The following is a 24,359-nucleotide window of genomic DNA, read 5'->3' as shown; positions in this document are numbered from 1 at the left end:
CCACCCTTTCCATTTGTTTGACATAAATTTAGATCCAAAATCCCCCTTCAGTACCTGACTTAAATGCTTCCAAATTTCTTCTTCCTCCTTTTGGTAACAGATTACATCTTTTCAGCTTTCCGTTTCTTTCAAGCCACTTTGTATTGTCTGGGCCTGCCGTTAACAGAAAGAATAAAAGAGTGACTGCCCCAAAGGAAGAGCTGGGGCCCACCTTTCCTACAAACAGGTGTGTACAATTTTGTTCTGCTTGCACACAGGGAAACTCACAAATATATTTATAATCATCCACTTTCACTGAAAGTTTTAAGGTGAACTTGGCCTCTTGTAAGATCACACTGATCCAGAGGTACCCAAACTGTTGCCATTGATGGGATGGGAATGCAACCCCCAGCCCAGGGTTTCCCTTTGAGTGTTCTTCTGGTAGTCATTTTATTTTTTTAAAAGTGGCTTCTGTAAGAACCCTTACTTTGAATCCAGTAACACCTTTTCCTCCGGCTTCATATATTGTAAGAAGTCACAGGCTTCTTCTGGGCTCTCTGCCTACCTAATTTGCAACAGGCAAGTGGCATCCCTGCCTCACTTGTTTCATCTTTCACAATCTGTGTGTTGTCAAGGCAAAGTCCTCCTTCAGCTGGTTTCATTGCTGGCTTCCTCCTGGTTACTGGTCAAGTCCTCATGGCTCGGGCTGCCACCTCCAGAAGGAAGGTCAGCTGGCTCAGAGCCGAGCCCGGTTTTCTTGGCTGAGGCCGGGACGCCTCCCTTTTGCTGCAAGATCTCAGTGGCCTCGTGCTCCAGCACCTCGGAGGGCGTCAGTGGCTCCAAGTGAATGCTGCCTTGCTCACTTGCATCAGAATGGGCAGAGTCGGGCTCTCCTCTTCTTCGCAAGAACTGTTCAAAGCTGACCTCTTCATCATTGGATGCCAAAGGAATGGAATCCATGTTCACGTCTGCCAGCTGAGCTTCCTCTAAACTGGCCATCTTTGTCTGGACATCAGAGCCAGTCCACTCTGAACAAGCACTGCTTTTATTGCTTCCAAGCTCGGTTGGTTCTGCTTCTCCTTGCTTGTCAAAAACTGTCTTTTCACAAGAGCTCTCCAACACGTTTCCTTGCAACCCTGGAGTAGTACCATTTTTCACAGCTGAGGAAGAGGGACTTCCTTCATGCTCATCTGCAGCTGGATTTTGAAGAGGAACCCTCACCATTCCGGTCAGAGAGTCTTTTGAAAAGGTGCAAAGCTCAGCAATGCAGGATTGGTCTCCAACCAATTCAGAAATAGTTCCTTCACACTGTGCAGTTAAAGACACGGTCTTGTCCCCATCTTCAATTCTGTCCTCATCTCCTTCGCCTGTAAGATTTGCAGAGCTATCTGAATGAGCTGACTCGCCTAAAGCAAAGGCGTCTTCTGTCCTTTCATGCCTGCAAACTAAAAGTCCAACATTAGTTTTGTTTCTCAGAACGTCTGCATCCCTTGCTGCGTCTGGCACTGTGGAATCGCTTGAATTGGCTGTGAATTCCAACCCAGAGGAGCTTTCTGGGGCAGTGGTGCTCCCTTCATGCTCAGCAGCTAGAGGGCCAAGGTCACTCTGACTGGGGCAGCAGTCTTCTCCAAGACTCGCTCTACGTGGACTGCCTATCAATTCAGAACTACAAGCACCTTCTGGGACTGGCAAACTGGCTTTGCTTTCAGCAGCTACGAGACTGGGGCTTTCTGGATGTGCGGAACCCTTTATGCTGCTACCTGTGGAACAGCTATGGAGATCTGAAGTGGCTGCAGCTGACAACACAGGACCTTCCTTTTGTGCATCGGAAAGGTCTTCATCCATCTGCTTCCCAGGGCTGGTGGCACTGCTTTTTCCTGGGCAGGCTTCAGGTTCTGGGGCAGAAACTGGGTTGTCTTCTTCAAGAGGAGACGGTTTTCCTTCACATCCACTCACTGGCACACTTTCCCCCTGCTGATTTCCGAGGCCCCCCAGTGCCCCTCTTCTTGCAGGACTCCTAGAGCAGGCTTCAGATGTTGAACTAAATCCATTTTCTGGAACTGGGCTTTTAGTTCCTTCACTGTCAGCAGCTAAAACAGTGTCAATATTCTGCTTTCCAGGAAGATCTGCATTTGTTTCTCTCACAGACTCTTTCATCTGTGGGCTGAAAAAGCAATATAAGCACTTTAATTACCTGACTGTAATAAAACATGCTAATTGCTTCAGCCTATGGGGTGGTGTGGGGAGGGGTACTACGCCCCCATGCCTGCGTGTCAGAGGGCTCTTCCTCTGACATTCTCCCCCTGGGCCAAGCAGGTGATGCTCCTGCCATGCTGATTCAGTGATTGGAGGCTGGGAGATGTAGGTGGTGACCAGGCTGAGCCTGAGGGAAGAAGGGCTCAAACAAGGGTCATTAGCGGGTTAGTCCCTTTGCACCCACAAGAGATCTAAGTCCAGCCACCTTGAATTCCATTGGCTCTTATTTACCACCAATTTGCTTTGACCATTAGTGGTTGTTCAAATTCTTGTAGAGCTTAAACTTGCAATAAACCTATACATTCATTTGAACTGCCTGGACTTCTGATTTCCTGCGTTTAATAGGAGGATCTACATGGGGAGGAACAGTTCTGACTCAACTTCCTGGGCCTGCAGTTCCTGCTCAAGGAGCAGGTGACAACTCTTCTGGGGAAGGGGACCTTTGCACACGTACTGAGCATGTGGGACCAAGAGCAGAATACTGCTTGCAACCCTTTAAAGCAACTGCCTGTTTCCCTGGGATTGCCGCCACCTGATGCATGATCCAGAGAAGAGAGGCACTTTGCTGCCTCCCAATCTAAAGAACCAATGGCCCTACTCTTCACATATCCCAGTTCAAGACTTGCAAAAATCCAGAGGTTAACTTGCACTCACTACCTATTATTTAAAGAGGCACAAATTTATTCACACTTCAGTTTGTGGAAGATCTAACTTTACTTTTACCTTTCTGAAATGCATGCTTCTCCTTGCTCGTCACATATAGGGGGCACCAAATGCTTCTATAAGAAAAGAGCACAATATCACATAGTACAGTGATATTTTCCCTCAAGGTTCACATTGAACAAATGAATGCAACCCACAAAAGCTGGGTCCCCGACAGAGGGACCAATGACTCAGCATTGGCACAGAAACACCACAAGAAGGAAACGGCCAGACGTGGAGGCAACTACAATCTAGATCAGCCACATGATCAAAATAAGCCAGCTGGAGGAAACCGCTCCAGTGTGGAGGTTGACTTCTCAAAACTGCTGAAAAGCAAGCGGACCAGACAGGGGAGGGAGGGAAAAGAGCGAGCGTGCACTGGGAAAGACAGAAAAGGTGGGCAGCAGCTGTCTCAAAAGCCCAGGGGGGGAGCGCACTCCCAAACAGGTTAGGCAACAGGTGATACCAAATTCTGCTCCTGGCCAGATTTTTATATTCAGCACCGTTATTTTCTATCTGCTTCCTTCTGAGGTGAAATGTCCCCCTCCCTCCTGCACCCTCTTCACAAGACACAAATGGGTTTCAGCAACCTTCAAAGGCCGGGCCAATTTGCAGCCAGATCTGAGGAGAAATTTCTTCCTCCAAGTTAAAAGATGTAATTGGAACATTGTGCTACTGGCTTTTTAAAAATTCGTTCATTCCTTATTAGGAATACAATTACCATTTTAAAGCCTCTCATCTGAAAATTTGAAAGAAAACACTATCTGAAAGCTGTAAACTATTATCTAATAGTTATCATTATGGCTGAAATTACACATCTGCTATGGCTACACAAAAGTTTTAAGACAAAAAAAGGGACTACCTCTGACTTTTCTTCAATTTCATTTTTCAATAATGCATCCTTTGCTAGGCTAAAAGACAAAACACTGGTTAGCTTAATGTTGATAATACACTGTCTAAAACTAAAGTGAAAACACTACTTTTAAATTTTGAAAATCTTCATTAAGAGTTACTTGATTCTTTCACTTCCCACCAAACACCTCCATGGAACTCTGTCTGTTATCTGACTCTTACCAGTGTTTGGTCAAGGTGACCGGAAGTGGTATAATGCTCCCTACTCTTTGTGGCTGCCCTCTACTCTGAGGAAGGGGGGAGGACGATGTGAATATCTGGGATATTTGTCTCAGTGCATTTAAGTAGATGGAGTGCACAAAACCTGCTGCTTTGGGAATGAATCAAAACTGTTTTTAACCTTTTGTACAATGTCTCTGTATTCTCTTGCGATGGAAGGGTAGAATGCAAGCTGCACTTTGCTGGTAACCCCACCTAAGAAGTGTCCCACTCCACTGCAAGCTCAAGGCAGGAGAGGTCTAGCCACACCTGCTCCCCTGTGCATCCTTTCCCCAAGAAGCAGGAGGGGGCCCCGGTTGCACCTTCAAGGCAAGGGGCCTCACCACCTCCGCCTTGTCTTTCTGGGACAGATCCTCCTGCAGTAGAGCAGAGTTGCAAGGCACGGAAGCAAAGAAAGACCAGGAAAGGGACAGCCTAGAGCGCCTCAGTTGGGCCCCTGCGTGGCTGCTTTTGCCAATCTCAGGTTCTTTGCTACATCAGGCAAAAGGGCTGCTCCTATGTTCATCTGCTTAGCCTATAGCTCCTGCGAAGAAACAAGAGAAGTTGAGGGTGATGTGGAAAGCAAATGGCTGCCTCCTCCTCGCCACACCTTTGTGGTTGTAACAGGTCAGCCAAAAGGAGCGGGGGAGCCTTCAGCTTCATCAGTGTATCTGGTGGAGACTATTCTGGAACGCCCAAAAGGAAAGACCCCTATCTGTCATTCATAGCATAGATTTTTCTGCAGTAATTTTCAAGCCTGGCCTGTACCCAAGATTAGCTATATATTATTCAGGTGTATTGACTTCTAAACAGCTTATCACATCACCAAAATTATTTTTTACTGTTTAAGAAATTCCTCTGCATGGATAGTGAGAAAGGTGCGTCTCATATAAAACCACGTGCATTCATTAGCTTCTGTAACCCAGTTTAACTTTTCAAAGACTTTTTGCTCAAAGAAATTGCTGCTGCCAAGTATCTTCTTTGCTGATGCAGTGAAAAGTGAAATCTAATTCACTGAAGCCTGGCATGGCACCAGCCGCATCATTAACCATGAATGCAACTTTGGGCCAGGAAAGGCTTCGCTAGTGAGCCCTCGAGATGCAAAGCGTCTGCCAGCACTGAAGTCGCTCACTACTTGTGCCATCTCTACTACTTTCAGAGGGCAAATATCTTTGGCCCCGTTCAACCATTTTCAAAACGTCCAGATTAGAGGGGGGGATCCTAAGCACCATTACAGAGGGAAGGTTCCACACTTGTTAACAGAATATGAAAGAAGAGATGTGCCTATCTAATCAATTAGAGCACAGGCAAACTTCCACAGCCTTCCTCTATATAAGGAAGAGGTGGAAAACCTCCACATCCATCCACTTGACTAATTACATTTGAAAAACTCACCCAGAAATATCAGCAGCAGTGAAGCAATCCAAGGGAACTAGAAGTGAAAAAAAGAGAATTTGATATTCAAGGTTACACCAGTATTTTATTGCAACATCTGAAGCCAATGCCCCAAACACCTACCACGTTCTACAATCACTTGGCAAGTATGAGTCAGGCTTTCATTAAGGTGGGTGGCCATCTTGTCCAAGCCAGAAACATCTGTCAGGAAATCGCAGTTAAGACAAACCACAGTGGTGCCCCTGGGGAGAAAGCCATTGGAAGGAGTTGAGCTCTCCAAATACCTAGACAGCTGTTGGCCCCTACTTGCCCCACAACCCCATAGTCCTATAAGGGCCCCAGGGCCAACAGTATTGCACTACTTAGACAGTGTCAGCGAACACAGGATGCTGCACATCCAGGGAAGCAGCTAGAATGGCACTGCACACTATTAAAAGTGCAGAGGTGAAATTAAAAAAAAGTAGAAGATGGTTACCTCAGTTCATCTGAATGTGTTTTATAAATCCAAAATCTTTTAGTTTGACGAGCACTATGAAAGCTACAAAAAAACAGAGTACTTTAAATTGAATTCCTGAAAAAAATGACTTATTTCTACCATAAAATATACATTAAAAAAGCTACGGTGATGTGGTTTGTGTAATGCATCTTATATAAAAGAGCACATTCTGTGCCAACGCAATTAACAAGAAATGAAGAAAACCCCAGGTTCACCTGAGAAGAGCTTCTAGCAGCCCCTTCCCTGGTATTCTAATACAGTCCCAGTCGTGTTTTTCCCCACCAGCTTTCAGGGCAAATGGTGCAATTCAGCCAGAAGCAGCCAAACAGAGAATTGGGTCAGGGAGACAAGGGGTTTTATTTTGTCAGTTTGAACTTAGGGATTAAGGTAGCTTATTTTACTGTGAGCATCAGCTGATTGTGTTTCTAAACAATGCAACTTGATCCAGGCAGAAGCTGCTACCTGGAAGGCTAAGTGATGAGTCAGGCAGCATGGAGCCTTGCCTTTCTGTCTCAAGCCTTTCTGTCTCTCTTAACCAGACTGAAGCTCAAGGTTTCTTACCCCATCATGTGGTTCACATAAGCTTTACTGCAACTGGTGCCGTATCTGCACAAACTGCAGCGCACATACGCCGGGAAGTGACTTGCAAAAGTCCGGATGTCTGAGTAACACTCAATGCATTTTTGAATATCGGGACACCTAAGATTAACCAATGTCACAATTAATTATCAAAGAGTAAGTTAATTCACAGGTCAAGCCATTGTTGGGTAAGATTTGCTTAGCTTAAACTGGGGTGCCAGATGCAGAGGTTGTTTGGACCTGCAGAAGCCCCAGGTGCTTGTAAGGTTTCTAAATAACTTCTAGTGATCCCTGAGAAGAATTACCTGAGGTTATTTAGTGCTGTATTTGCAACCTTTGTTTTCTTGCTGTTGCCACCGCCGCCGCCACCACCACTGCTACCGCTGCTGCTGCCACCGCTGCTGTTCTTGCTTCCCTCACAGCTGCTCGTCCCCAGGACCTGCTTCTTCTGCACATTCAGCGGCTTCAGCTTGGTCTTTCCCTTGCAACTGGCAGTCAGCTTGTTCTGAGCTTTGCTGTTTGCTGCTTTGGTTCCAGGAGACAACAGCAAGGTGGACGTGTTTGTGCTTGCAGGGGATGCTGTCACAGAGGCAGGTTGAAGAGATCCAGCAGAAGCTCTAATTGTAACCTAGAATGTGAGACTCTTTCAGTTTTCTCTGCCTCACAAAAGCCAGCGCTGATCTGCTTGCTTGGATTTCAAAAGGAATTTGGGCAATCCTTGTTTTTTTAATATGCAAAGTAAAAAGTAGCCACAGCACAAGACTGCAGGGGAGCTGGGTGGCTGAAGGTTCTCCATCCAACCAGCCATCCAATTTCAGCAGAGCAAGAATAAAAGCAAACTGTTTCTTTCTCTCTCTCCCCCACTCATGCTTTTTTCTAAGGCCTCAGCTTCCTCACGTATCACCCACAGAACAGCCACATTCCGAAACAAGATCAGGACTAGATGGATCTCATTGTCAAACCAAAAAAGAGCTAGAATCCAATCATCAGTCTGCTACGTAACAAGCAACAACTCCCTTATCTACTCAGAGCAAGACTCCAGAAAGAAGGGAATGGATATGATCAAAAGAATCCAGAGATTTTTGATATCAGATTGACAAGTGAAAAGCAAATTAAAGAAACTATTTCTTCCATGAGACACCACCATCGTCATCCTGAAGAAAAGCAGCAGGCATTTCCTAGAGCACAGGCTCCCAAAGAGGCCGCTCAGGCCACAGCCCATGTCCTGTTCCCCCAAGGGAGTGGCCAGACGAGCCCCTGGCTTAAGCCTCTGGCTGAAAAGGGCACCTCTTGGACAGGCCGAGGGAAAACCTTCCTGGGCTATTCACACAATGCACCGGCCACCCACTTACTTTGGTTCCTGGAGGCAAGCCCTCCAACTGTGCAGGTTTTTTGAATGTCCGATGATGCTGAGATTTGTGGTCCAGTTTTTCTTTGCAGGTCAAGAACTGGAGTCTACATTTGGTACAGCGATGTATTCCTTTTTTCTTTAGGAAAAGAAAAAAAAGGCGGGGGTATAAGTATGTGGATGCTCATGAGCTACGTTTTAATAATGCTGAATTCACAAATGGCCTAATGCCACATTGCAAGAGGATCTGAAAGTGTAAAAATTGTGGCCACTTGCAACAACACCTACAGAGTAACAAGTGGATTTATGGACATTCAACATTCCATCTCAAAAACATTCAACTAAGCTGGAAAGCACGACAGCCTCTCATCCCCCGTTCTTTGCTAGAAAAGGAGGAGTCTTGTTGTCTTCCCAGAAGCGCCTCTTAGCCATATTCCCTGAAGCCTCCTCCACTTCGGCCATAGTCAGTGCCTTGTCCAGCATTAGCCGTGCCCAAAGGTTTCCTGGGCAGGTCGCTAGGCAAGATGGGCAGCAGCCCCAGGGCGCTGCACAGGACAGGCAGCTCGGGGGGAGCAGCATGACAGCCATGTTCCATGGGGAGGAGGAAGTACTATGGGGCGGGTGTCCACTACTCTTTGCTCCCCACTTACCTTCCTTAAAGGTTACAAATGTTACCTGATGCCTCATAAAATGGTGCATGTAAGGTGCCCCAATTTTAATAACTTTAAGGCAAAATGGGCAAAGCAGGTTCTTTGTGTTTTCATGAATGGATCTGAAGTGTTTTTCCACATCCGAAAATGCTGATGATCTGTAATTGCAAACCTAAATATCAATATAAAGAGAAAGAGGGGAATATTTACTTCTAGCATTTCTTCTTAGGAACAAGAAGACATAGACAAACATGTGCACATAAAAGGGGGGGGGAGAGTACCTGGCAGACATAAGGCATTTCCCCAGGCTTGTGATTGTCTTTCATATGCTGCAACAGAACTTGCTCAGTTTCAAAAGAGAGTTCACAGATTTTGCAAATAGCTAAAAAAGAAAATAAGCAGCAACTGAATGTTTAAAAAAAATCAGAATGCTGGAGTGACACCAAACTGGCACCTGTGACTCAGCTAGGACTCTCAAAGGGCACTTTATAACCCAGATGTTCATTACCTTCTGGCCACATTTCGGCGGTTTCTGTGCTTGGCAACCTGCTTGCATTTACATCCCTGCATCCCACTGAAGGAGCCCAGTCCAGGTATGGAAAGGAGCTGAATTCCTTCAGCCGGTCCCCAGAGATGAGAGGCCGCGGAGAGGTTGCTGTGAGGTGGGATGCCTCAGATAGGTGGGGGGCTCTGGGAAGGCCAGTGCAAGCTGCCCACAAGTGTATCTGTGTTCAGGGGCTGAAAATCCTCCAGGATGGCGGTTGCTGAATGAATCAGTCACATGACCTCTTGGTTAATGACTGAGATTCAGGTCCCAACTGTGGCCATAAATCAAATTACTATCTGTAATTTGACTTCTAAGTGAAAGCAGACTCTTGAATATTATTCATACATAGATAGGATAGGTTATTTGTTTTAATTAGTTGAACTATCATATCTATGTCAGAAGCTGTATTTATTTTAAAAGTGTTAGTCTCGGGCTGCGTTTGATATTATTGCTTTCTCCACCAATGTGCAGACGCTGAGAACTTCTGAATTTGGTTCAGCTCCAGAACTCAAAGTCTACCAAGATCCTTGTCTGTGGACTGTCTCGTATCCCCCTACCCACTCCCCATCTTTCCCATACAGAAGAACTCACTGGAGGACTCGTGAGGCGTGTGGGTGCTTTCAATGTGGCACTGCAGCTGAAAGGGGGTAGGAAACTGACGGTAGCAGTGCTGGCAGGTGGTGTGGCTTTCCCAGCTCTCACTGTTCTGCTTCTCAAGCTCCAAATGATGCTTCATGTGATTCATAAATCTAAGAGGAACAGTACACAGGTCAAGCAGCTGCTTTTAAAGGGAAACCTTTAATTCCACGCACCAAGGAGGGATAGAAGGTGCCTGCTGTTTGGCACATGGTGTCAACAGATACCCCTCTGGCTGCTGGCTCTAGGGAAAACCTTTGCGTAAATAAATGGTTAAATTCCTCTGTCAAGTGAGTGGAACCCAAAGGACCAGAAAAACGTAGATTAAAGCATGTTGGCACAATCACTCATCCATTTGAAGTAGATGAAAACTAGAGAGACTTAAAAGATTCCAAGTATGAACCAAAAAGGTCAGGAGGCCCCAAGGTTGGACAGCCAAAGGGGTTCTGGTACTCCAATTATGGAGGATTCAACTTCCATTTTCTTTGAGACCTGGCAATTGGCAGAACCTTTTGATTCTCCGAACATATCCATCTTAATTGTTAATATTTAGATCTGTTCAATTCTCGGCTATGATTCTTTTGGATTTATTTAGCAGAACTCTTTGAAGGAATGCAAAATCAGCTCTGCTAAAATTAAAAATAAACAAGAACGACACATGAAGCAAGGTAATGCTTAGGCCTCCAACTCTCCACTCCGGCTGCCCCTAAGCTCCCATGTCAGAGCTGTGCCTCTTCCACGCTATAAATACCTGATGTTGCTTTTGAGGACTTTCATGCAGCTGGCACACTTGAAAGTCGTGTGGGTCTTCTGCTCCTGGCGCACCTGTTGGAGGTTCCCCTCATGCTTGCCGTAATAGAAGTCGTTAACCAACATGATCAATTTTCCTTTTTCTGCTTCAGCAATTTTAGGTGATATACCTGAGCAGTCCATTTTGGTTATTCCCGGAAAGGCATGCACCATATCAGGACAGCAATACTGAAAAGGACAAAAACTAGCATAAATTTTGAACAAAGGCGTTTGCTGAATTGTCAAGAACAGCAAAGAAGTTAATCAAGATGTCTTCACAGGCTTTTAGCAAAATCAGATATCTTGAGTTCAGAAGACTATTAAAAAAATATCAGTATTTATCATAAATACTGATAACCCCAAATTCACAGTTAACAAATTAATATACCACCATGAAATTGTTCCTGATGGAGGAAAAACAGGCTGAAAATTAAGACCAGTAAGGGTGCAAACAGAAGACAATGTCACAAAGAAATCCCTACAACCAAGACAGAAAAATCCCAAAGAAGAAATAGGTTTCAAAGAATTTTCCACTCTTGAATTTCATCTGAGACTTATTTCAGCTAGGGAAGTTCAGGATACGACCGAGAGTGAATTTAGTCTGCATTTTCTCTGGAGTGGGAACACATACTCATCTCAAACAAAAATGTGGCACCTAAACAAATTATTTTAAATGGTATCTGTGAAAGGCAAATGGGAGAAACCTTTAAAAGCCACAAGAAAATGCAGTCATCTTTACTTATAGCCAATTTAAACTAATACAAAACTGAATAAAACAGTCCTAGATTTTATCATGTCTAGAAATGCCAAGTGATTCAAGGTTACATTTATAACCATGTTTTACTTCCATCCCAAATATATTTACCTTTATATGATTTTTCAAAGGCTCCAAAAGGTTAAAATGAATATTACATTTTGGGCATGCCTGTGGAAAAGGGGCTCCATTCTTAATATTACTTGAAGCAGCATCTGTGGAAAAAAAGAATGGGATATATTATTATTTAATGTGTGTTTGAATATGTGAGGCAGATACATTACATTCATTATCCAAAGGCAGTGATGGCGAACCTTTTAGAGACCGAGTGCCCAAACTGCAACCCAAAACCCACTTATTTATCGCCGGGTGCCAGGTGGGCATGGCCCACTGGATGGGCGTGGCTGTGGTCATGGCAGACTGGGTGGATGTGGCCAAGGTGGGCATGGTCACCTCAATGTTGCTCATGGGGAGGGATGCCTGTGGGGGCCAGGCAGGTTTGGGGGAAATCCAGGGAGTCTCTGGCAGGTGGGATGGTGGGCAGGCGGCTTGTCCTGCGAGGTGAGCAAGGCAAGGCAGGGCGGGGGTGCCATTGTTGCAGGGCAAGGCGAGGCAGGGGCCGGGGCAGCTGGTGCCCGACACCATCGGCCCCCACATACAGAGCCAGCGAGCGCATGGGGGCTGACAGTGTCTGTCAGCAGCCATAGCCTGCTGGCCCCTCGACTGGCGCTCTCTGGGGCTCCGCAGCCCGCCACCAGCAATTCAGAGAAGCCGCCTCCTGAGTTGGATGGATAGCCGACAGCTGAGGAGGCGATGCAGTGGGTCGTGCCCAGGAAAAGGAGAGCATGTGAGGCAAGGAGGGATGGGACGGAGGGGAGGGAAACCAGCCATGCTGGAATGCATCCAGCCACGTGGGACCTCGGCGAGTTAGCGGGTGACTGGTTGAAGAGGGACGGTTGCCATCTCTGGGGCATGGCACGCGTGCCCACAGAGCAGGCTCTGAGTGCCGCCTCTGGCACGCGTGCCATAGGTTCATCACCACTGTCCAAAGGCATCCTTTAATCCATCTGACCATTTGCTGGAAATGAATGTAGCCCTTACATGGATTCCCTCAGATCACAAGGTTTGATGCCCTTCAGAGCAGTCTTTAAAATACCTTCAGATAAAATTCCTCCCAAACAGGACATCCAGCACGTTCTTACCTTTTTCATGGACCAGGTCATCTGGAGGTTTAACGGAGGACAGGAGAGGTGACTCATTCTCAGAGCCTGTTTCATTAGCCTTGGCCTTTTTGGGAATGATACTACTGGCTTCAGAAGCGGATGGACGCTTGGACAAGCCTAGAAATGTTTTAAAATTTAAATGTAAGTAGCCTTTCATTGCATTACTTCTGTTTCTCAAACCCCACATCATGCATAAATGCATAAAATCAATCCAGACACAGCTCATGCTGCAATCCAAGTCATCTTTTCTCAGAAGCCACACCCACCTTGTTCGGCAGGGCTCCCATGCTAGGAAGCCCCTCCATGCCTTATTTCAAAGCTATTGCTATCAAGAAGAGCATTATTCTGAGATATGCACTCAGCTTTCCTTAGATGTTCGCACAATATTTGATGGTCCCTGACTAAGAGCAAACCCCACTCCTTACCAGTACCAGTCAAGTTACCTAGCTGGCTAATGAAACTTCTCCAAGAAAACAACCAGGCTCAGAGGGCACCAAGGACCCTTCAGTCCCCGACTAAATATTATGAGCCTGGCCACCCATTTTTTAAATCCCTTTTTTGCTTCAAACCACAAGCAAAATAAAAAAATCTGACTTGGACACACCTGCCATGTTCATGGGTGATCCACTCTGGTATTGTGACCCTCCTGAATTCTGCCTTACGCCAAAGGTCAGGCCCGAAGTTCTATCTGGGGTCACCTGTGGAGAATGCATTCAATAGCTCAGCAACGGGACTCTTTGATTCTACAGCGATTTTCTGTTGCTGTAGAACAAGGGTGTCAAACTCGCAACATCATGTATCGCGACTTTTTTGCCATTGCCGGCAATGGGGTGGCCATGGTTTCTTTATGATGCATCTGGCCCTTGAGCCGGCAGTTTGACACCTCTGCTGTAGAAACACTTCAAAAGATTTACACACGGAGCACCCAAGTTCACCCTTTTAAGTGCTCCATTCAGGCAAGATGCATTTTCTGCCAGGTCCTTCCCCCTTTCCAAAGCCCCACAGAGGGACTCCGACTAGCCCAGAGTCCTCGGGGCTCAGAACACAATTATCTCCAGGACACGGCAAGCAGCAGCAACAGCAATACTCACAGGCTGGGGGACTGTGGCTGCTGGTACATGGGGCAGCTCCAAACCTACCCGATTCAGTGCAATAGGCTGTGCTGTTACGGTGGCCACCGGCCTGGACGTAGATGGCGCTGACGCAGGAATATGGAGATTCCGCGACAAGGACTGGGTAGGGGCAGATATATTGACAGGCTGGGAGATCCCAGCATTGGGTTTAGCTCCTTCCTGCGGTGATGAACATTCTGAAAGTGGCTTCTGCAAGACCTGAGACGATCCTGAGATGCTACTGATGCGTGGCTGTGGCTGAACAGCTAGGGTACTAGTTGCAGGTCTGCCTGAAGAGTGAAATCCTGGAGAAACAGCCACAGCACCTGCCACGAGAAGCAGGAAACAAAAAATTACACAGTTAGACTCAGAAGCTTTCAGAGACTTCAACGTTTGGCATCACTGGAGAACATCATACCTCTTTTGGGAGCACCATTCTGCACTCCAATTCGTGATGAATTCGTGTTAACTCTGTTCAATATATCTGTTAAAAAATGATCATTACTGCTTTCAGAAAACAAAGGAGGAGGAAAATATGCTCAAGGGAATTTATCAATACAAGCCTAGAGAAGGAAAGTAACATCTCACTGTGAAGTTGCACTAATTCTTAAAGGGTTTGCAGTCTTCTCATTCCTGAAAGAAGCTGCAGAATTCCAGCAATTGTTCCAAGAACGGATCCAACAGCACCATAACCAATTATCTCAGTTTAACTACAATACATTTATGCTGATTCCTGCCAGTCAACAGGATTTTTGAGTCAATCTGTTTAGGACAGACATGCAAATTAAGCTTGACTGGCCTATTAGCAACTCCGAGGCAGCCTGCGGTGACTAACTTTGAAGCTTGCTCTTCTTCCCCTTGTGTGCCCCCCCAGTTCAAAACAGCCCCTTACAGGTATTGGTTGGTTTGGAGCTCAAGAACTCCCCAACAAAGATAGGCTCGTCATCATCGTCGTCGTCATCAACAACAATGGGGTTTGCTTTCTGTTGCCAGGGTTCAAGCTCTTCCTCTTCGCATTCCATGAAAAGCTCTGCCATTGTGGAACTAGAGAGGGAAAATAGCAGTAGGTGGAACAGACCACTGTCATGAGTGCCCACCAGCTGTTCTGTTCCAGAAAGATGCCCTGGTTCTGGCATGGTTGCACTCCTTGCTTAAAGCTGTGGTTTACCCAACTACAGGCAGGCCAAGAAAGGGCACAGATGCCCCGCAGCAGATGCCAATGGCTGCATCTTCACGAAAAGAAACCCAAAGGCTATTTTCTCTACTTCAATCCAGCAGACCATGCTTTAACCTAGAGTGTAAATAGGTTTTTGGGGTTCGGAATCATGAAAGCCAGTGACTTTAACAGAATGACTTGGATAACACAACTGTTACCAATAAGAAAGTTCCACATTACAAGAGGCAGCGCCGACCATCCTAAGAGCAAAAGGGTTTTCCAGGAAAGCCCTTCGGGCAGAAGGGAGCAGTGGGGCGGGGGCGGCAGGGAGCCACTCGGCCTTCCCTGCTCCCTTCCCCCATCATCTCGGGGGAAGAGCCGCGCGCGGAGGGGCCTCCGGGGGCGGCTCCCTTCCCTCCCGGGGTCACTCGGAGGGAAGCCCGCTGCCTGCAAGCACCGTTCAGGCCCCTCCGTTTCCCGGGGGGTTCCCGGGCCTTCCCATCCAGGCTCTGGCCTGGACGAGACGGAGCCCCCGATCCTCCCGCCAACACATGCGCCCTCGCCCGCCTCGCTTTCCCCGCCGATTCACCCGGGAGACCCAAGGGGCCGCCGCTCCCGTCCCGGGCCTGGCAGGGCTACGGCGGCCGAGGCGGCGGCGGCCCTGCCGGGGAAACGGGAGCGCCCCCTCCGTTACTCCCCGAGCCTCCCGGGCGATGACGGCCCCGCCGACCGGGCTCGCTGCGGCGGGAGGAGGCCGCGCTCCATCCAAGATGGCGGGGCCGCCCGGGCGCCCTCCCCCGGCCGGACCGCGCGGGGCGGCGGCGGAGCGCTTACCGGGGGGAGCAGCAGGGCGGGGGGCGGGACGCGCGGAGGCCCTCCCCCTCAGGCGCCCCACGTGGCCGGTCTGCCCGGACCGCGTCCCTCCCGGACCGCTCGGGGAACCCGGCGGAGGCGCTGGCCGGTCCGGCAGCCGGTTAGTAGGAGCGACGCAACCGGCAACTTCCCGCGCGCCCAACCTGCGAGGCCCCAGCACGTTGGAATGCGAACCGCCGCGGCTGCTCTTTGTTTCCCGCGTGCGGTCGAAGGGCGTCCGTAGAAACAGGAAGCCCCCCCCCACCCTCGGCTGGCCGGGCCTGCGAGGAGGCCCCCGAAGAGCGCGGGGGCGGGGCAGGCTCGCGCGGGGCGGGGCGGGCGACGCAGGCGCGGCAGGGCGGGGCCTCTCTAGGGCGCCCAAGAGGTCTAGCCCGAGGGCCGCCGCCGCCCCTCGCCGCGCTCGCTCCGTGCAGGCAGGGATCAGCGCGTAATCGGCCGGCGGGGGGCGGGGAGCACGGCAGCTCCTGAAGAGGTTGGGACCCTCGATGCGGCTGCACCACGGAAGGCCCCCAAGCCTGGCAAGGCGCCCGGCAGCCTCCGCGGGGCGCAGACCTGGCCTCGGCTGCATGCGGGAGAACGGCGCCTCCCCTACCCTTGCCCGCCACAGGCCCAGTCTCGGTGGCGTCGCCTCTTTGGCGCGGCTTCTTCGCCGCCGCCCTGGACAGCGGCCCCGCCAGCCCTTCTCCTGCACTGCTGGCGCCGCGGCGGGCCGGCGATGGGCGGGCCACGTGGGCGGGGGCAAGGCCAAGCCCCGCCCCGCGCGGAGGGATCCCGGACGGGCGGCGCGACATGGCGGTGCTGCGACGGCCCGACAGTTCGCCTGGGAGGCTGCGTTTTCCGCCAGCGCCGCGGACGGGCGGCAAGAGGAAGGTGGCCCCGGCTGGGGTGGAGCGGAGACGCCACCTCGCCCGCCTCTCGCGGCCCAGCCGCCGCGGGGGCCCTCGGAGCGGGCGGCGGGGCGAGGGCGGCCTCTCTGCTGACGGTCGGCGTCCGTCCGGCAGGTGGCGGCGGCGGAGGAGGAGGCCAAGATGAACTCGCAGCAGCAGCGCCTGGCCGCCATCGGTACCGACAAGGAGCTGAGCGACCTGCTGGACTTCAGCGCGGTAGGCCCTGCGCGGGTGGCGGGGGCGGCTCCCCACCCCGGGCCCCCCGCGCAACCCCGCTGAGGAGCCGCGTCTCTCTCTCTCTCCCTGTTGCAGATGTTCTCGCCGCCCGTGAACCGCGGGAAGGCCCGGCCCACCACGCTGGGGAGCAGCCAGTTCGGCGGGGCAGGTGAGGAGGCCCTGCGAGGAGGAGCCCCGCGTGGCTGCAGCCGGTCGGGCGCGACGGGCCTCGCCGCGGCTCGCTTAGCGGGCGGTGGGTGCTGCGTTGGCGGAGGCCGTTCTGCCCCGAGTACCCGTCGGGGCCTTCGGCTTTGGCCGGCGTTGGACGTTCAGGCCGCCGCGGCCCTTCCGCAACCGGGGTGCCAGATTTCAATGGCTCCTGAGGTAACGCGGGGAGAAAGCGAGCGGGGCCGCGGGCAGCAGCTGGAGGGTTGCGCGGGCGGGACGAGAAGCGCCTCCTCGGGTTGCTTTGGCCGGCCGAAGAGAGGCTTCTCCGGTTGCGGAGCGCTCGGGCTTTCCTCCGGGCCTTTCCTTTGGGGTGAGGTAGTTTTCAGGGGTTGTTGGGCGGCCCCATAAACGGATCCAAAGAACAAACGCTCTCAGATGATGAAAACCGTTCGTTGTGTTGACCCCTGGGGGGAGGAGAGCGAGGGGGTTCCCAGGGGAAAGTCAGCCGTGAGGGGACGGCTTTTCCCCCTGTGCCTCCCTTCGCACAAAGAGGTTGCCCCGTGACCTTGCCCCCTTGGATCTGGGCTTGTTGGGGCACTAGTCCTTATTGAGGCTTAATCTCGCTTGTTGGTTTTGCTTTTTGGCGCTACAAGGATGCAGCCCTTGTGATGGCTTAGTCCGGTATTCTTCAACGGTGCAGCAGCAGCAGCACCCCAAAAGTCAGGGGAGGACGTCTGGATCTTTCCAAGGAACAAAAGCCATGAATGCCTGGTGTGAGGGCTGGGCAAGAAGACATATGCCAGCCCTGTAGGCAGCATCTGAGGGCCGAGCCAAGGGAGGGCTAGGGGTGCTGTCAGCACTTGTTCCCTCTGCTCATGGGCCAAATGGGGGAGCCAAGGCCAGAGCTAGTTTGGATTGAGACCTTCCTTTGCTTTGGCAAGCCTGGTAGTTTTCTTCCAAAAGTGGTGACCCCCCCCCTTGCTTGTGACCCACCACAGGGTCCCAACCTAGTTTTACAACCCATGACAAATGAAGCAGAAATACTTGAACTTGTGGTCCAAATACTGTTACTAAAGCTAACCATCTTATCCCAAGTGATTGGTTGATAAACATGCTTCCCTGCTATACTACTTGATATACTGTATGTTGAGGTAGATTTAATCATTAGCGTAAGAAGCAGAAGTAATTAATGGTAATTAGGTTTTCTGTTTTTCTTGATGCTTGAGAATTTCCTGTACTATTATCTGTCTAGAAATTGCAATGAAAATGAGCAAAGCTGCAAGCTAGCAACCTGCATGTGTTGGTATCCTTAGTTTTCTTTTTCCATCACTTCAATTTCTATAAAAGAGCAAATGCTTCTGTTACATCAATACGTGCATAAATTTTTAACATCTTAAACGTTTTCTATAGTTGATAATCATAAATGTAGAAGGATGGACTATGTTTCAAAAATTATGCTTCTGATCTAATTGTAAACACAGCTTACCTTTTTGGAGGAGTTGATTTAGTAAGTGATTTCCTTGCTAAATCTTGATGTTTGTTTTTTTTATTGAAAATTTTATAAAATTTTACAATATAAATCCCCCCTCCCCCAAACCCCACCCTCCATCCCTCCCCCCCTCACTTCCCAGAGCCAATCACAGGGTTAACAATAAAATAATCATAATCTAACTAACATTAATCAACTATTAATCTAACAAATCTATAACTTCTTTTAACTCTCTTTTAAAACAAATATACAATTATTAAATACCATAATAACATAATTTTAAATATTAAAAATAAAACTAAATAGCATTATAACTTTTAAACAAAAATAATACTCCAAAATTCATTCAAAAACCAAATGATATTTTTTTGTTCCGTATTTGAACTCAATATAATCAATCCATCTTCTCCAAACCAATATATATCTTTCTTGTGAGTAATCCTTCACATAAGCGGAAATCTTGGCCATTTCTGCTAAGTTTGAGACTTTAAATACCCATTCTTCTATAGTGGGTAAACATTTCATTTTCCAAAATTGAGCAATTAATAATCTTGCAGCAGTTATAAGATTCAGCATCAACTCCATTTCTTTTACATCCAAATCTTCCAAAATACCCAACAAAAATATTTGTGGTTTAAACTTTTATCTTTTTCTTAAAAATATTTTGAATATTCCACCAAATCTTAATCCAAAATGCTTTAACCTCCCTACATGTCCACCACATATGAAAATACGTTGCATCTAAGTTTCCACATCTCCAACACTTAGGTTGCAAATTAGAATACATATAAGACAATTTTTGTGGATCCAGATGCCACCTATAAAACATTTTATAAAAATTTTCCCTTAAATTTTGAGCTTGGGTAAATTTTACATTTCTAATCCAAATTTTCTCCCATGTTTCCAATAAAATCGGTTCTTGTATATTTTGTGCCCCTTTTATCATACAATCCTTAACCAATTCTGTTTCTGAATCCAATTCCACCAATACATTATAAATTCTTTTAATATGTGCTTGAGATTGGTCTTTGATCTGTTTCATCAAATTTTCATCCTGCATAGTAATACCAACTTTTTGATCCATATGCCACCTCATTGACAATTGATTATAATAAAACCATGAATACTCAATATTTTCTTGTTTCAAATCTACTAAGGATTTAAGTTGCCAACTTTGTCCAAACGGACGAAGTAATTCCTTATAAGAAACTTTATCCAAATTAACTCCCCTAGATATCCCCTCTATTACCTGTCCTGGAGTTGCCCATATAGGAATTTTATAATTTAATTTATAATATATTTCTTCCAGACTCGTAATAAGGCACTCCTTAAAATATGAGCCTTAAAATTTGTATCCACCTTTTTATCTATCTAATTTATACGGACGGTTGGTTTATTGTTTAGGGTAGGAAGTTCTCTTTCATATAAGAATAAACAATTTAAATTGGTTAGTGATTAGGTACAGTTATGGTGGCGTAGTATTATGTTAAAATTTAATCCTTGAAATTCAGGAGGAGCAAGGGAACGTAGAACGTATTAGAATTTGAATTGTCTTGGCTTTTTGCCCGCCCAAATGAATTTATTAATACCCCTCTGCCACTCCTCCAAATTGGCATCTTTTTTTAAAGCAGGAATCGTTTGAAACAAGAAAAGAAACTTTGGGAGAACATTCATTTTTACAGCTGAGATTCTCCCCAACAATGATAATTGTAATTTTTTCCAATCATCTAAATCTTTTTTAACCTTTAACCATAAAGGCTCATAATTATTCTTATACAATTTAGCATTAGAAGCTGTTATATAAACTCCCAAATATTTTACCTTTTTAACCATTTCAAAACCTGTATGCATAACTAATGCCTCTTTATCATCCATAGACATATTTTTCGGCAATATTTTTGTCTTATTGCTATTTACCTTAAATCCAGAAACCTTTCCATATTGTGCTATAATTTCCATCATATCAGTTACCGATTCTAACGGTTCAGTTAATGTTAACACCAAATCATCCGCAAAAGCTCTAATCTATCTTATTAACCTTAATTCCCTTTATAATAGAAGACTCCCGAAAAATCTTGATGTTTCATATTGGTAAACTTTGCACATATGTTCTGTATGCTGAGTATTAACTAAAAATGTTGCATATTGTTCCTACTACATACAGGTTCTTTTTCACATTTTGCATAATTGATGGATTTTGTGACTTTGAATCTGAAAATTGGATTTGACAAAATTAAATAAGTATTCAGTTTTAGGAGTATGTGATAAATATTAATACAAAGCTTACATGGAGTCAAAAACACTTTCTATTTTAAACATGGAAAAAAAATGCCTTTCAGCACTAACTTCCTATTCTAAATCATATCTACTGTATACAGTGTAATTTGCCTCATAAAGCTTTTCATTGTATTTTTGTATTTTTAAAAATTGTAGCACAACTTTTTTTTTTATCCTTATCTTTATTTTTTCAGGTCATTGTCTCCATTATAGAAATGTCTTTCATATCATGACTGAATTATTCTAATTCCTGAAAATTAAATAATTTGATTTGCAGTTGGGTATATATTTATAGAACTTGATTAGTTTAGTTTGGGTCCTGAAATCGAGTTTGTTATGTCAGGTAGATTGTCAACTGATTTGTTGAGTTCAAAGATTCTTTGCCTCTGAAGGGAGAAGTTGTATTTTTGCTGGGTCAAAATATCTGTTTCTTATCCTTGTAATGCTAGGATGCTTTTGTTCTTTAGCAAAATTAGAAAACCGAGTTTTCTGCTCATTGAAGAGCATGCTTCAGTATTTTGTGGCAGGTGCTTCATGGCCAATATTTAAGAGAGTTATGTTGTCCTTTGTTTAAGTATTCCTCTTCCGTTGCAGCTCAGCTGTCTTATACAACAGATTTGCTGGTTACTCTTGTGTCTGATGTCATGTAAACTTGCATGACAACTGACAATTCTAGTATTAAATTCTTACAGAATTGTTCTCTAATACTCTAATGTTAAATATTTTAAATTGTATTTGTTTCTTACATACTATTTGCTTATTCTTCTGACAGTTTGACAAAATGAAATGAGCACAATATTGATTAAAATATTTCCAGTAATTCTTAGGGCGTTCCTCTAATTCTTTATTAATAATTCTCTATTCTCTAGGGAATATTGCAAATTTGGTTGTCCAATAGGACTTAATAAAGTTTACAGTTCTGCTTTTCATATTGTGCTTCAAAATTTTAGAGCACTAACTTTAGCATATGTGAAGAAGGTATGTGGGAATGACCTTAGGAAGCTGAGTAGCTTATTACAGACTTGAGCCATAAAATGCAGGTAATCCTTGACTTACGACCACAATTGAGCCCAAAGGTTCTGTTGCTAAGCAAGACAATTGTTAAATGAGTTTTGCTTCATTTTACAATTTTTCTTGCCACAGTTGTTAAATGAATCATTGCAGTTGTTAAGTGAATCTTGTTTCCCCATTGACTTTGTTTTTCAGAAGGTTGCAATGACCCCAGGATAGTGCACCGTCATAAATACATTCCAGTGGCAAAGTGTTGATCTCATGACCATAGGAATCCTGCAATGGTCATAAGTGTGAAAAAGTCATAAGTTACTTTTTCAATGCCATGGTAACTTCAGATGGTCACTACTGTTGTAAGTGGAGAACTATCTGTATTTCCTTTCAGAACTCTTTTTTTTCAACTAGTTAATTTGCACTAGAAAACAGATTAGCAAAGCAATTAAGTAGTCTTACACATAATTACTATGTCCAGAGAAATTCTTATCAGTCTATAACAACCCAAAATTAAATTCTCAATTAGAGAATTTATAAACCTATTTCAATATCAGCAGCATTAGTTGCAAGAGTTTTGTGCCAGTGTAAACTTATAGATAATCAGGTCATAAATAACAATCCCTTGAGTTTGTTGGAATTCAGTGTCTAAATCAGGGGTAGTCAACCTTGGCTCTTTTATGACTCGTGGACTTCAACTCCCAGAGAATTCTGGGAGTTGAAGTCCACAAGTCATAAAAGAGCCAAGGTTGACTACCCCTGGTCTAGATTGTGGAGTCTGTGGGCCAACATAGTTGTCTGTCCAATGTACAGTACCTATATTCATTTCTCCTTGCTCTGTTCTAACCAATATTGTTGAACCAACCCATTTGTATGGGGCATTCTTGCTTCACTTACCCCCGTTGTTTGGAATAACTTGACTATTTATTAAAAGACTTGAAAGAGACTGGGTATGTGAGCAAATACAATTATACCACACAACCAACCTTATCCTAACTCTTCAAAAATGTTTATGCACAAATAACCAAAAATAAATCACAATTGCAAATACATGAACAACCTTACACAGATATTGAAGTCTGGTTTCCATTTGTCAATTGCAGATAGGTGAAATTGTTAAGACTGCAAAAATTGTGGATTAGACAGCATCACCACCAGATGGATTCGTAACTGGCTGACTGGCCATACTCAGCATCTGGTCCTCAATGGAACTGCATCTACATGGAGGGAAGTGTGTAGTGGGGTGCCCCAGGGCTCTGTTCTGGGCCCAGTGCTCTTCAACATCTTCATTAACGATTTGGACGAGGGGATAGATGCAGACGACGCCAAGCTGGCAGGAATAGCCAGCACTCAGAAGATAGGCTTAAGATACAGGAGGATCTGGACAGACTTGAACACTGGGCGCTATCTAACAAAATGAAATTCAATGGTGAAAAAAGTAAGGTTCTACATTTAGGCAAAAAAGATGTTGAGACTCTAGAAAGAGTACAGAGAAGAGCAACAAAGATGATTAGGGGACTGGAGGCTAAAACATGGTTGCTGGAATTGGGTATGTCTAGTTTAATGAAGAGAAGGATGAGGGGGGACATGATAGCAGTCTTGCAATAACTCGGGCTGTCACAAAGAAGAGGGAGTCAAACTGTTCTCCAAAGCACCTGAAGGCAGGACAAGAAGCAATGCATTTTTATTGTTCAGGGGAAAACCTCTGCTCAAATAATATATGAGTAATATTTGAAAATAAAATAAATGAACAGTGGATTTTTATTTCCACATGTAATATGCTTAGTATATGTTATTTCACTTGAAATCCTATCAATAAATTAAACAAAATGATTTGCCTCTCAAAGCATATCTGTTTACAAAATCAGTTGAACCCATCTGCAAGTATCAGTCAGCCTCTTGCAAACAAACCAGCCATTTTCAAGAAATGGAAGCTGTTGCAGCTAGTGAGTTTTTGTGAGGAGGAGAGGGAAAAAAAGAGATGAACCTGGATAAAGAAGAGGCAAGATGATGATGATGATGATGATGATGATGATGATGATGATGATGATATGAGCTAGTAGAAGTGAAAAGGGAAAGATAACAAGGTTAGTTGGTTAGTTAAGTCTTAGATGTGTGTATGTGTATTTAATCCAGTGAACAGCCCTGCCCTCCTCTTTCAAGGAATCCAGGCTTTGTCTCTCAGAGATCTGTTAGCTCTTGGTATGTTATGATGCTAATTTCTTTCTACATAAAAGCTTGTCATATCAATTATGTAAGAAATATTCAGTTTGTCAGCAATTACTTGGGGAAAAATAACATCAATTTTCAATCAGTCCTTGAAAATATTAACAATCACCCCTTGCAGTGATTGTTACACTGTTGGGTACTACAGTTGGGTAAACAAAATCCTGAAAGCTATATACTGAATTATACTGGTAAAATTTCAAAACAGGATTCTTAGGCTTCTAGATAAATTCCTTCCCTGATATTTAAACTATAATATATTTGGCTGTCTAATGTTGTGTAATATTTAACGCTCCTGGTTTTTCAACTCTCGTACGTTGACTAATAACTATATACAGAAATTTTGCATATTGTTCCTTAAACATGCTATACATGGCTTGTTGCATTTAGATAGTTTTCAGCCTTATGTGTATGACTTGGTTTTTCATGCAGTGAAATGTTGATCAAAGAATTTTCTTTCTAATAGTGCAGTATATTTTGTTTCACTTA

At 45.7% G+C, this 24,359-nt stretch overlaps 2 protein-coding genes across 2 annotated transcripts in view; one reads left to right on the top strand and one right to left on the bottom strand.

Moving 5' to 3' along the window:
* Positions 1-538: 538 nt before the first annotated feature.
* ZNF280D (zinc finger protein 280D) lies at positions 539-14,616 on the bottom strand. The gene is made up of 19 exons (XM_015811023.2): positions 14,469-14,616; positions 13,995-14,060; positions 13,604-13,902; positions 13,069-13,162; positions 12,444-12,581; positions 11,353-11,456; positions 10,450-10,676; positions 9,654-9,811; positions 8,797-8,897; positions 8,541-8,687; positions 7,870-8,004; positions 6,823-7,145; positions 6,500-6,637; positions 5,918-5,980; positions 5,566-5,684; positions 5,443-5,479; positions 3,800-3,848; positions 2,959-3,014; positions 539-2,143 (listed from the first exon to the last, which is right to left on the bottom strand). Exons 1-19 carry the CDS (start codon positions 14,611-14,613, stop codon positions 628-630), a joined length of 3,915 nt encoding a protein of 1,304 aa, XP_015666509.1. The 5' UTR covers positions 14,614-14,616; the 3' UTR covers positions 539-627.
* A 2,017-nt stretch (positions 14,617-16,633) lies between these two features.
* Positions 16,634-24,359, top strand: part of TCF12 (transcription factor 12) — a 93,729-nt gene continuing 86,003 nt past the window's right edge. The window contains exons 1-2 of the mRNA XM_015811021.1: positions 16,634-16,708; positions 16,805-16,877. Of these exons, the coding sequence (XP_015666507.1) occupies positions 16,634-16,708; positions 16,805-16,877 (148 nt within the window). The remainder of the gene's footprint in view (positions 16,709-16,804; positions 16,878-24,359) is intronic.

This window comes from Protobothrops mucrosquamatus, unplaced genomic scaffold (genome assembly GCF_001527695.2).
Source record: "Protobothrops mucrosquamatus isolate PMUCROS unplaced genomic scaffold, P.Mucros_1.0 scaffold27, whole genome shotgun sequence".
Lineage (NCBI taxonomy): Eukaryota > Metazoa > Chordata > Lepidosauria > Squamata > Viperidae > Protobothrops > Protobothrops mucrosquamatus.
This window is presented reverse-complemented; position numbering and strand designations above follow the sequence as displayed.

Bases quoted from the DNA above. Each gene is read 5' to 3' on its own strand.
- ZNF280D (XM_015811023.2), bottom strand. From the start codon at position 14,613: ATGGCAGAGCTTTTCATGGAATGCGAAGAGGAAGAGCTTGAACCCTGG. The intron at 5,981-6,499 runs GTAAGAAACCTT...GTTTTTTTGTAG, and splicing joins TATGTGAACCACATGATGGG to CTTTCATAGTGCTCGTCAAA. The intron at 2,144-2,958 runs GTAAAAGTAAAG...TTGCTTTTTCAG, and splicing joins GAAGCATGCATTTCAGAAAG to CCCACAGATGAAAGAGTCTG.